The 13,537-nt window shown below is 42.2% G+C and overlaps 1 protein-coding gene across 9 annotated transcripts in view; it reads left to right on the top strand.

Annotated features, from left to right (window-relative positions):
- Brwd1 (bromodomain and WD repeat domain containing 1) overlaps positions 1-13,537 on the top strand; it is a 92,080-nt gene that overhangs the window by 63,813 nt on the left and 14,730 nt on the right. For 3 of the 9 annotated variants that reach the window (XM_087576422.1, XM_087576420.1, NM_001371922.2), the window contains 9 exon segments: positions 1,745-1,900; positions 2,306-2,426; positions 3,989-4,114; positions 5,576-5,648; positions 5,878-5,919; positions 7,907-8,050; positions 8,914-9,066; positions 11,108-11,274; positions 12,710-12,936. In XM_087576422.1, the coding sequence (XP_087432548.1) occupies positions 1,745-1,900; positions 2,306-2,426; positions 3,989-4,114; positions 5,576-5,648; positions 5,878-5,919; positions 7,907-8,050; positions 8,914-9,066; positions 11,108-11,274; positions 12,710-12,936 (1,209 nt within the window). 9 annotated transcript variants of the gene reach the window in all.

The raw sequence follows: 13,537 nt of genomic DNA, 5'->3' as shown, positions 1-13,537 counted from the left end.
GGCCATTTGACAAAGCGTGTGAGATCTCTTTTGGACTGGATGTCCTGCCTTTTCTTGGACCTTTTCTCAAAGGATTGACCACCTTTTTGGCCTCCTATTTCTTGATGACGACGGTGGGGGCTGGGGCCACCTCTTCCCCTTGGCCTTCTTTTCTTTGGGCATCTTGCTCGGCTGGAGGAGAGAGCTGGATCTTCTCATCTTTTTCTGTTGCTCGAAGATGGCAGCATGGAAATCAGAAATCGTATAGGTTCGTTTACCGTTTATACCTTAAGGCTTTTCCTTCCAGAATTGGAACAAGAGTGAGATTTCACTCTTCCTGATCACAACTTCAAAGATCACACAAAGAAATCAGCAGCCGATGTTCTATAAAGCATATTCCTGGAATTTTAAATATTTTGAGAGTTGCCATGAGCACTGTTGCATTCAGCCTTTAGATTAGAATCTGTTGGAATGTTTTTCATAAGACCATGATCCACTCCTGTCAATTAGTATTCCAAAACCATCATTACCTATACAGAGGGTAGCCCTGGCTGTCCTGGGGTTGAAGGTATGCCTACCACATCTGGCTAGATGCCACTACTTGTCTGTGTTTTAGAACTTGCATTTAATGAAAATAAATATTTTGAATTATGTTTGAATTTCTCCCTAAGAGGTCTTATCTCCACCCCTACTATTTCAGTCTCTATTTATGTGCTTCCTTCAGTTAAAGGAATTAGCCCTTTATGTTGGTGGAATTATTTTATCCATTTTGTCATGAGAGAGAGAGTGTGTATATTTTAGCCATTTATGTATTGAGGTCGGCATGCGTGCGTGCGTGCGTGCGTGCATGGTTGTGGGCGGCCTTTGGCTTCTGAAACCCCCCCCCCCCCCCCCACACACACACACTAGCATTGTAGGTATGCACCATCACACCTGGTATTATGAAGGTTAGGGGTGAAACCCACAAAGAGCTAGGCAGGCTCTGTATCCGTTGAGCTGCATCTCTAGACCATGTCTTGAGCTTTTAGGAATTACTCTTTGAACTTTTTTTTTTTTTTTCCGGAGCTGGGGACCGAACCCAGGGCCTTGTGCTTCGTAGGCAAGCGCTCTGCCACTGAGCTAAATCCCCAACCCCTACCTACTCTTTGACCTTTAAGTTGTCTGCAGAGATTTGCTTTCTGAACTCTCTGGGCTAAGGTTGCCTTGGTGGTGGTGGTTCTTTTCAGATTTCACTGGGCAATAATTTGTGCTTACTTCAAGTAAAGTTTGCAACATCAGTGAAGAAATTAGAAAGTTGAAGATCTGCCTTTTCTTTTCTCCAGTGTTTTGAGACTTACTCTGTGTAGACTAGGCTGTTGTGGGACTCACAGAGGATCCACCTGCCTCTGCCCTCCCAGGTGCTGGAGTTAAAGGTGTGATCCGTTACCACCCAGCTTGAGTCTGCTTTCAGCAGTAGAGGCAGCCAAGTTTGAGAGCTTTTCCGATGGACTGAGTGTAGTATTCATTGAATTTAGAAGTTGACTCAGGCTGGAGAGGCTCAGCGGTTAAGAGCATGGACTGCTCTTCCAGAGGTCCTGAGTTCAATTCCCAGCAACCACATGGTGGCTCACAACCATCTGTAATGGGATCTGGTGCCCTCTTCTGTGTCTGAAGACAGCTGCAGTGTACTCATGCATGTAAAATGAATAAATAATTCTTTAAAAAAAAGTTGACTCTACCTGCTCATCTGTTTCTTCTTTCATTGTCTTTAAAATGGAATTCATAGTCGATCCTCCAGAAGAATTGGGAGCAAGCATCTCTGTCACTTCAGATGAACTAGAGAAATTGCTCTACAAACCACAAGATGGTGAATGGGGCCAGAGGTCAAGAGATGAGGAGTGTGAGCGGATCATCAGTGGCATAGACCAGCTCTTAAACCTTGGTGAGTTTCCTCAGGCTGAAAGCCCAAGTTTTAAGTTTTCCATAAAAGAATTAATTGAGGTTCCGTCCTTTATTTGATTCTTCTTGGTTCAGGGGCTACATTAAGTGGAACTCTCTCTCTCTGAAATAGTTTGTACCTAGATATCACCTATAGGTGAGGAATTCATTGTTAAGAATCTTGGACTGGGGCTGGAGAGATGGCTCAGTGGTTAAGAGCACCGACTGCTCTTCCTGAGATCCTGAGTTCAAATCCCAGCAACCACATGGTGGCTCACAACCATCTGTAAAGAGATCCAATGCCCTCTTCTGGTGTGTCTGAAGACAGCTACAGTGTACTCATATATAATAAATGAATAAATCTTTAAAAAAAAAAAAAAGAATCTTGGACTGTTCCTTTCTCTTCCAGATATAGCAGCAGCTTTTGCAGGCCCGGTGGACCTGTGTACATATCCAAAATACTGCACAGTGGTGGCCTATCCTACTGATCTCTACACAATCCGAATGAGGCTTGTTCATCGATTTTACAGGTTTGTAGTGAATCATTGCAAAAGTGCCACAGAGAGCTGTGAGGCCACAGTCACTAATGCAGCAGATGTGCAGGTTGCTGGTAATTAGCGTGTAGGCTTTGGGTGCTGGCGGATATACTTTTCTGTTGGGGGTGCTTGTTCCATGTGTTTGAGTAGGTGTGGGTAGTCAGACATAAGGTGACACACCAAACTTTGTTCCTCAGTTGTTTGGGTGTGTGTGTAGAACTTCACTTCTTAGGATTTTTATTTATTTGTCTGTGTGTATGCAGGTTCCAAGAGGGAGTTGCACTTCCTGGAAGGTACTTAGGGATGGTGTGATTATCCCCCATGTGGGTTCTGCAAATGAACTCCTGCAAGAGCAACAAGTGTTCTTATCCATTGAACTTTCTAGTTTAATTACAACTTTTATATTATTACTCAGGAAAAATGGAAAAAAACTTAGGAAACAATATAATTCATTTTTTTGATACTGCATGTAGAGATCTAGGTATATACTACTTTGTGATGTAAATGCCTTTTTTTGAAGTAGAAGAAATGTGATCCAAATCTTTAATGCTTATCTTGAGTTGTAGCCAAGATTGGGATGGTTAGAATCTTGCCGTCTTTCTCTGATTTAAAATCTTAGCTGCTACATTTAAAAGATTTCCTGAGTTAATAATTGTACCTGCCCGTTCTGAGTCAGGATTATTTCCCAGATGGATCGGCTTTGTTATTGGCTTCTGCATCATCAGTCATTTTAAAAGTCACTTATTTGTAATGGTTTTTATAGTAATTGATGGTATTTTAGTTTTTATACTTCTGTTACTTGATGAAATTATTGTAGTACATAAATACTAATCCACAATTATAGCATGTATATCTATATCTATATATATAGTCATATGTCTGTTTGAATTAGAAACCTATTTGTAATAAAACTGACTCAAAAGTTAACAGTGCACACTTGTTCTGTAGTGAGGAATGGGTGAGCACAGGGAGACTGCTCTGCGGATTTCTCTGGTGCACTCTCCCTACTCCCTTGATACTGGGTCTCTTCCATAAGACACTGGGGCCACCTGACTGCGTAGTGGGCTCTTGGGATCTGCCTGTCTCTTATCTCCAGTGCTGGAGTTAGAGACAGTCGCAGCCGTGCTTACCTCAGTTTTACATGGGTGTTGTAGGATCCAATCAGGACTTCATGGTTGTACAGCAAGAAGCAATTGTATGTACTGAGTAATTTCCCCGGCCCCATTTGTTAAAGTTTTAACAGCTTCAAAAGGTGCTGATAGGCATGGTAGAAAAATAGAAAGGCTGTTTTGTTGAGAGACAGACAGACAGACAGGCGCGCGCACACGCGTGTACACACACACACAGACAGACAGACTGCACACACATGTATGATTTAAGTAGTTAATTAGTTTCTGTAATTCACTGTCTAATGTAATGCTCTGATTATAACATTAAGTTATTTATTACCCATGCACTAATGATTTCTTGAAGGTGTGCTGTCACTCACTGAATAGGCTCACATTGCTAGATGTTGGTTATTTTTATTTTTAAAATAAGTTACTTTTCTGTTTAAGGCGGTTATCTGCATTAATTTGGGAAGTCCGATATATAGAGCATAATGCAAGAACATTTAATGAACCTGAAAGTGTAATTGCAAGATCAGCTAAAAAAATAACCGACCAGCTTCTGAAGTTTATCAAGTAAGTGACCTCATGCACGGCACAAATGTGACTGACATTGTGCGTTAATAGCCATCCAGCTTCCCATTTTTACTGCCTGAATTCTTCGCATGTTATACTTGAAGCAGCATTTCTTTGCATACTTGTGATTATAATTTCATTAAAGGAGTGTGACCAATTCAGTTGCGTTTTTTAATTCTTTATTACATATATGGGTATTTTGCCTGCTTGTGTGTTTGTGTACTTACTTGCCAACTCTCTATGGAGACTAAAAGAGAGCGTTGGATTTCTGAGACGAGAGTTACAGATAATTGTTACCCACCATGTGGTTCCTGGGACTCAAACCCAGATTCTCAGGAAGAACAGCCAGTGCTCTTAACCATTGAGCCATTTCTCTCTTTTCCCCTCTAACTTTTAATTGAGTCATGCACTCCAGTCCACTTCTCCTTTGTCCCCTTGTCATCCTTGGCCCTCGCAACCTCTGACCGAAAAGAACATAAAAAGCAAACAAAAAGCATAGAGAACATCTTGCTGTGGGAGCTGTAGTGTGTACACGGTGTGTCCCACAGTACGTCCGTCCGTCTTCCCACATATCTTGTCCTGCAGTGAGCCACACCATCAGTATGGCTCTTCACCGGCCCTCCTCAGTTCTCCTATGGTGCCGTGTGTCCTAGAGATCTACAGCTGTGGATCAGCAGGACCATCCTTTCGTGTGCCCTAGCAGTCCACAGATGATGTACAGTGTGGGGTGGGCCAGCTCCACACCCTGGATCATAGCCTGGGTGGGCTGAGCTGGTCAGCTGATCCATCTCTTTATCCCTAACTTTTATATTTTAAAAAATTTAAAGCAAAGCATTTAAATTAATCTGATGTATATAGTGTTTTATTTGCATGTATTTTATGCATCGTGTATACTTGGTGCTTAATGAGGCCAGCAGAGGGAGGTTATTGGATCCCTTAGATTGGGAGTTAGAAATGGTTGTGAGCCCACTGTATGGGTGCTGGACCCAGTTCCTCTATAAGTGCGTGCTCTTAACCTAGGAGCCACCTCTCCAGCAAGCCTGATTAACGTATACCACTCTTGCCTATTCTGTCATTTCTGTGTGGGCATCCTTAGCACCTCCCCTTTGCCCACTTGCTGACATGTGAGGGTTTGCTTTGTCTCTTTGCCTCTATCTGAAATCTCCTCCTCTTCTGGTATTTGCTGTATCAGCATTACTGTGTGGTAATGCCTAGGAAAAGCTGTGTGTGCTCAACCTAGACAGGCTGCTTGGAGTGTCATTGTTTCTGTACTATCAACTTGACTTTGTTATTATTCTAAACTAGGGTACTAATGTAGTATTTTCACAGAGGTCTGGTTAAAATCGTCCTTTTTTTTGTGAAGTTCGGTGTTCATAGGCAGGAACTATTTGTATTTTCATGTGAGGTGGTGCTTGACAGGAGTAACTGCTTCAAATGATTAACTGGAAATTTCACTTGTAGGAATCAAGATTGTACAAACATACTGGAACTCTGTAACACATCTGACAGTGATGGCGACAGTGCTGATGACTTGGTATGTATGGAATTAACTTTATAGTGGCATGTTGATCAAACACTGACTTAAAAATGAGAATAGAGAAATGTAGGGCATCCAATCTCAGATTTTGTGATATATTGCAGTTTGCTATGAAGGTAGGAATTGATTAAAAATTCTCATGGTTAAGCAATGTCTCTGACACACATTTGCTCTGATGATGATCTCTGGTGAGACTTCCATAGTAAGGTTCTCTGATTTATCCTAGGACGATAGTGATCTTCCTAAAACGTCTTCTGGAAGGAGGAGGGTAAGTTGCTGTGCATGGCTAACTTTGGATTCTGTGTTCTCTGTTCAAAACCAAATATTTATCCGGATTACAGTTTCTGGTCTTGAAAAACTATGTGATGATTCTGGGTATTTTAGTTTGGTTTATAAGAGAAATAGAAATCACTAAGTTCTGGTTACTTGAAAAATGTTGAGTTGATAGTTGCTGTTGGAATGGAGCTCTCACAGATGAAGTAAAATAATGGACCCTCCAACCCCCACTCCAGCCGCAAAAAAAACAAACAAACAAACAAACAAACAAAAAAACCCAGTAAAGGCAAGTAGGGCCGGGCATTGACCTGACCTGTGCAGCAGAGCACAGAATCCAAGCAGTGTATACAATTGTCAGGTAGAGCAGCAGCTGTCCCCACAGTGGGTGATTACGGCTTTCAGGACAAGGTGGCCCCTCATGGCTGCATGTTAGTGAAGGGAGTGCTGGCGAGAGCATGAGAGCATTCTTCAGTGGCATTCCGTCCAGGCTCAGAGACGGTTCTCTTGGAACAGTGAAGGAAAATGGTGAGATCTTTTCAGGAGGATGTTGAGTAGGATTTGATAACTGAATTATTTATTTAAAATAGAGATTTGTTGAAAAGATGAGGCTCTGTGGGAGAAGGGACAGAGCATGGAACTACACTTAGGAAACCGAGAACTCTAATGTGGCTTGTCACCAGAAGCTTTAGCACTAATGCAATAAAACAATGGGTAGACTATTCATACCAGAATGGGTAAAATATATTAACACATCACTCAGAAGTTCACCTAGATTCTCCTTCAATTTAGAGTTAAGTAAATATATATTTAACTCTACATTTATATTCTAGGGCACATACTTTTTTTTTTTTTTTTTTTTTTTGGGTTCTTTGAGCTGGGGACCGAACCCAGGGCCTTGTGCTTCCTAGGTAAGCGCTCTACCACTGAGCTAAATCCCCAGCCGGGCACATACCTTTTAATCTCAGAACTCAGGAGAGGCAGGCAGGTCTTTTTGAGGCCAACCTGATTTGCATACCTAGTTCCAGGCCAGCCAGGACTGTGTAGTAAGAATCTCAAAAAGCAAGTCAAGCAGCCAAACATGCAATCTCTTATACAGTGATTGTCTTAATTAACATCGAAGAGTTAGACATGCATTTGTGTTGTCTGATTTCCATTTCCGTGTTGCTTCATTTCCAACAGAACTGGCACGCTTTCCTTTGTGTTCCTTTGGCAGTGTCCGCTGTTGCCAGTGACACAGTTGACTCCACTAGTCGGAGGTGCATGTGCTTCCAGTAGAAGTGTGATATGACTCTCCCTAAAGTTATGCTGATTCCATGATAGGAATTCTAAGGGGGGGTGGGGGAGAGCGCGCACGAGAGAGCGCACTCGTGAGCGCAGGCTCTTGCCTTGTCCACATTGTAAAGCCCTCTCCCAACGCATACTTTCTGTTTACTTTGATTCAAACAAGATCGTAGCTTTTGCCGTCTCTGACACACACACTCTTCTGTCTTCTTTGTGGTTACATTGGTCCATATAGCTAATCCTAGTATCTGAGGCACTGTATCAGGGCCACTATCTTTAATTGCTGTCTACAGTGGACCTTTTCCATGTGAAGAAGCTGTAGTCCTAGGCAGTTTTCTGCCCCATTTTCAATTTTGTGAACAAGATGTACAGGCGTGAGCCTTGGCAGAACTTCTTGTTAGATGTCTAGCACCTGCTGCTGCTGTGGCATCTTGTTCTAGTAACTGATCTCGGTGTAATTTCCATTTTACGGAAGTGTGTGGAGCACATCATAAGACAGGCCTGGATTTTATAGAAATCTTTTTCTTCCCAGCTAGATAACAAGGTGAAAACTGCTGCAACTTAATCGGAAAACAAAAAGGCCCGATTCTTTTTTTTCTTTTCTTTTTTTTTAAAGCCAACATCAAACACCATAAAGTGTATGTTCTCTCCCCATTGCCTACCTAGGCTGAAATAACTACAAATAAATATGTTTTCAGGTCCACAACTGGAAAAGGAGGAGTAGAGGCAGCAGCTGTATAGAGAGCGACTGGAGGAGGCAGTGCAAGGCCTTGCTTATTCTGATCTTCCAGTGTGAGGACTCGGAGCCCTTCAGACAGCCCGTGGACTTGGTTGAGTACCCAGTAAGCAACCTTGCACCGAATTTTGGTGATTTTTATGTGGGTAAAACAGTGGGATTGCAGAGTTAGGTTAAACTTTAACTAACTGAGTAAGAGGACTAGCTTTTACTTAGGTTAAACCTTAACTAACTGAGTAAGAGGACTAGCCTTTACTTAGGCTAATGTCTGTCCCTTACCCCACTAGGCTAGTTGTAGTGTAGACATAGTAACTCACTTAAGAATTCAGACATAGTTGCACAGTGTAGTGGGAAATGGGAGATATATACACAAGCATTGCTGTAGGCACAGGTGTTAATACAACTAATTTACCATGGCTGCAGAGATGGCTCAACAGTTAGGAGTGCTTGCACAGGGCTGGAGTCTGGTTCCCTGTATCATGTCAGGCAGGTCATGAGTAACCTGTCTCTCCAAAATGGTCTTAAAACCTTCTTTGGGCATTGTACACATATCCTAACATATAAATTAAGATAAAATAAAATCTTAATATTTGATACTTCCTATCCTACTATTCTTTGCTGCATTTATAGATCTTTTAAACATCAATCCTTAAGTCTTTCAATTCTTTCCCTCTTCTGTTGTTTTGACTGTCTTAGAGCTCTAACATAACATAGTTTACTTTAAAAACATTTGTGTGTATGGGTATTTTATGTGTGTTTTATTTGCTCGTGTATCTGTGTACCATGTTTGTACTGCCCATGGAAGCCAGAGGAGTTGTTGAGTCCCTGTGATTGGAGGTTACAGATACTTGTGTGTCACTGTATGGGTTCTGGAACTTACACTTAATGGCTGAGCCATCTTTCTAGCCCTTTATGTGTTTACTTTTGGAGAACGTGAAGTTCATATGTGAACCATCATTTTAAAAACAGGATTACCGAGATATTATAGACACTCCGATGGATTTTGGAACAGTAAGGGAAACTCTAGAGGCCGGGAATTACGATAGCCCTGTGGAGTTTTGCAAAGACATTCGGTTGATATTTAGCAATGCAAAGGCATATACACCCAACAAAAGATCAAAGGTAGGTAGCCTTTTCTGTGCCTCATTTTAACAAAGTATGCATGACCTGTGTATTTTTCTAGTTGCAAGTAGCTGACAGAACATGAACGATAACTGAGTAAACTGGGTAAACACAAGACGTCTGGGATGAACAGAGCTGCCGCCAGTGCACATAAGTAGTATTTTTTCTTAAATGCACTTGTGTGTACACGATGTTAAGTGTGACCAGAAGTAGCTGGTGAAGTTAGTGAACTTAAATATATAGGTTAGACATGGTAGGAGGTTGCTTACATATGTACCAGTAAGTAAACAATTAGAGTGAGGTTGTATGAGTACAGTCTTTATCGCTGTGAGCTGAGTGATGTCCATATGGATGCTGTGGACATAAGCTGATGCATGAACTGGAGAGATGGCTCAGTGGTTAAGAGCACAGGCTGCTGCTCTTCCAGAGGTTCTGAGTTCAATTCCCAGCAACCACATGGTGGTTCACAGCCATCTGTAATGGGATCTGATTTGCCCTCTTCTGGTGTCTGAAGATATTGACAGTGTATATGTAACATAAATAAATAAATCTTTAAAAAAAAAAAAAAGATGATTCATGTCCCAAATGAATTGTGGGACGATAGCATGAGATTAGATAATGCTATTCAGACTTTTAAGTGTAGCCTGTTTCTGAAAGTGACCACAAATATTACTGGACCATGGATAAGTGAGACCCAGGATGGTGCTTTATAATGTTGAACAGTAATACTGAAAGCATCCATCTCATTTTGAATTTCAAGAGAATTTTTTTAGTGTTCACTATGTATTGTGTGCTCACACTTTCCTTTCTTGTCACTTTTAGTTCCAATAGGTTACTAAATTTCCAGTGACAGCTAGTGAGGAGACAGAAAGTGAGGATGCTCAAGACCATCATATTTCAGACATACAGTGGCTCACATGACCCTGTTAACTTGATGAGTGACAAGTTTATGAAGTACTAGAGATGGCTGTTGTATTTTTCCAGGACAGAACGAGGAAGCGAGCACTCATGAGTCGCAGGGCAGACATGTAGGAGTCTACTAGAGCGCAGTCCTTTATGTTGACAAGTCTCTGGGACAGCAGGTCCTCCTAATAACCACATATGCCCAGTCCTCTGCTGTTGCGTTCTTGTGCTGGTTAGCTGTCAAGTCTGAGTTTGATTCCCAGAAGCCACAGAGTGGGAGGAGAGAAACCAGTTACTACAGGTTGTCCAGGCTTTTTAGCCAGCTGGCCTCAGGGACTTGTGCCTGTCTCCCTGTTATTATAAGCTTGACCACCAAGCTTGTCTCTGCTATGTCCTCCTCCCCAGCTTCTAAATGTGGATTGTGGGCTTTGAACTTGAGGTCCTCATGCTTTCAAAGGATTGCCTGGGAGATTGCTCTGCCTGACACTGAACTTTTGAGTATTAAACCTGTGCACTTATTTCTGGATTTAATGTGGATCCTTCTGTAAATCATATAGCTTGGTGTTATTTTAATGATCTGATAATTATTGAATTGTTGAGCTGGGGATATAACTCAGTTGGTAGCTTGCTGGCCTGGCATACATGCCAGCATGGGTTAATTCCCCATATTGTATGTGATGAACTGCACGGGGGCACAGGCTTACAGGCCCAGTACTTAAAAAGTAATGGCGGGAAGATGGGGGATTGAGTTGAAGGTCGTCTCTGCCTTCTTAGTGACTGGGCTGCATGAGGTACGTGAAGTCGAGGGCATGTTTTCTTGTGTATGGTGGAAGCCTGTGTTATTTTGGATTGAGGTGTGGTATACCAGATTGTAAGCAGATTAATGTAAAAATACTTTGTTCCCCTGATCCAGGCACGCACTGCTGTTTTGCTTCCTAAATAGCAGTGTTAGAGCTAACTTCCAGGTCAGCTTGAGGGGAGGTGTGTACTGTGGAGCTGGTCGGGACCGTGTTACAGTGGAGGGAACCCCTGGACTCCTGAGTGGTGCAGAGTGTAGAGTAGCATTGTTGACCACTGTTTCTGAAAACCTGCAACAGACTGAGTTTGTAATTCTGGTTTTCTTTTTGTATCCTTGTAGATTTATAGTATGACCTTGAGATTGTCTGCTTTGTTTGAAGAAAAAATGAAGAAAATCTCCTTTGATTTTAAAATTGGTCAAAAATTCAAGGAGAAACTTCGTCGAAGCCAAAGATTCAAGCAACGACAAAAGTGTAATGGTGCTGTTCCAGTTGACAGGAGCATGCGGTGAGCGTCATGGGAGCGAACAGAACTGGCTTTTAATTTAAGGTGTTTTTATAAAACTCATAGTTTTGGAGTGCTGCTCTATCTATACTCGGAACTTTTATATACATATCTTTAATTTCATATTCTTTAACCTGTAACTTTGTTGTTGTTGTTGTTGTTTTTAATAGAAACCCTGTAATGATATGTTTTATATGTCCTCTCTATATTTCAATGTCCAGTTATACACTTGTCTGCATGTTCCGTCATGGGTGTTACGGGTTTGTTCTTGGTCCAGTCTGAAGAATCCCTTTAGACCAGGCAGATGCACCAACAGTGGACTTCTCTGTCTTATGTCCTCGGTAGTGCTGTAACTCTACTTTCATTATTGAAGGATCTTTTTGTTTTTCTGTTGTTTTGTTGTTTTGTTTTTCAAGACAGTTTCTCTGTGTAACCCCGGTTATCCTGGAACTCACTCTGTACACCAGGCTGACCTTGAACTCACAGATCCCCCTGCCCCTGCCCCTGCCCCTGCCCCTGCCCCTGCCCCTGCCCCTGCCCCTGCCCCTGCCCCTGCCCCTGCCCCTGCCCCTGCCCCTGCCCCTGCCCCTGCCCCTGCCCCTGCCCCACTCCATCTGGCTGAAGGTAATTTTTAAAATGTTCTCGGTAATTTTTAAAATGTTTTAAAATTTTACTTTTTACTTTATGCATTTGGTGACTTTGCCTGCATGTAAATATGAGTATCAGATGTATATGTGTATGTGTGTCTGGTGCCCTTGGAAACTAGGATGGCGTCAGATTCCCTGGGAGGCCTTGGGTTACAGAGAGTTGTGACCTGCCATGTGGGTGCTGTGAGTTGAACCTGGGTCCTCTGGGAGAGCAGGCCATACTCTTAACCATTGTGTCCTCTCTGCAGCCCTGAAAAATAATGTTGATGCATAGTGAACTCTTGTACCTATTATGCTACCTCCTGACTTTGCTGAACTGCTCTTCTTATGTGTATGTTGTTTTCCTCCAAGAGCACTCCTTCCTTCCCTTCTCCCCCAAATCCATCCCTCCCTCCCACCAGAGGAGCAGGTTAGGAGTTACTGAGTTTATATTGCTTGGGAGTTTATCCATTTCTGTGGGTATTAAGTGTAATTTGTCAATTTTGGAAAGGTTTTAATGTCTTGTTTCTTGAAACATTTTTTCCTGTCTTTTTCTTGGGACCAGATTCTCTGTTTAGTTGGCTCATTTGTTCATTTCTTCAAAATTGACTGTAACTGTCAAGTGTAGAATAAGGAAATGCTTGCAGTAACAACCCACGGCAGAATGGTAGTGCATAGTTTAATACTTGGTTCATGTGGTGGTGTCTTCTCTCATTAAGAAACAATGTAGCATTCTTTTGTCCTGGTATTCTCTAGCTATTTACTTTTCTGTCTTATTAATCATTGTTTCTCTTGTTTACATCTTTCTCCAGAAGTGTCAAACAGAAGCAGTTCAGATCTCAGACAAAAGTAATTCCACAGTTGATGTGTTCTCCTTCTCAGTCTACCTCAAGTAAGGTACCTTTGTCTGCAACCCGCAAGACAAGTGCTGGTGTCTCTTCGGGCTGTACTTCTGGGGACTCTTCAGATTCTGCAGGATCTTTAGAAAGAGTGAGAAGACACAGAGCTGAAACATTGAGGAGTGGCTCTGTGCTGTTTGGTGAGGAATTGAATGCACTCATCTTTAAGCATCCTTGTTTGTAGGCTGCTAAATGCTGTTGGGTTAGAAGCAGCCTTGGCACTGAGGTCTAGACAGAGTTAACATAGTTGGAAGATTTACATGTTTTTGCTAAGGTTTGTATTTCACAAAGTATATTTTCTTTCTTCTCTCTCTCTCTCTCTCTCTCTCTCTCTCTCTCTCTCTCTGTGTGTGTGTCTCTGTCTCTCTCTCTCTGTGTCTCTGTCTCTCTCTGTCTCTCTCTCTCTCTGTGTTTGTCTGTCTCTGTCTCTCTCGTTTGTTTTTTAGCAGGGTTTCTGTCTTTGGCTGTCCTAAAATATGCTCTGTAGATGAGGCTAGCCTTGAACTTACCTGCATCCCAAGTGCTGGGTTTAAAGGCATGTGCACTGCTGCCCAGCTACAAAGTATATTTTAAATGACAAAAAAAGTCACAATACAGATAGTCATTTGAGAGGTGATACCCAGTAGTACATTGTCACCTCTTTGGCTGTTACTGTCTTGACCAGTGAACAGATGTAACCCTGCATAGCTTTGTGCAGTGAGGGTGTGACTCCCATGATGTCCTAGTTTATGGCTTTTCAGG

Source organism: Rattus norvegicus, chromosome 11 (genome assembly GCF_021556685.1).
Source record: "Rattus norvegicus strain SHRSP/BbbUtx chromosome 11, alternate assembly SHRSP_T2T, whole genome shotgun sequence".
NCBI lineage: Eukaryota > Metazoa > Chordata > Mammalia > Rodentia > Muridae > Rattus > Rattus norvegicus.
This window is presented reverse-complemented; position numbering and strand designations above follow the sequence as displayed.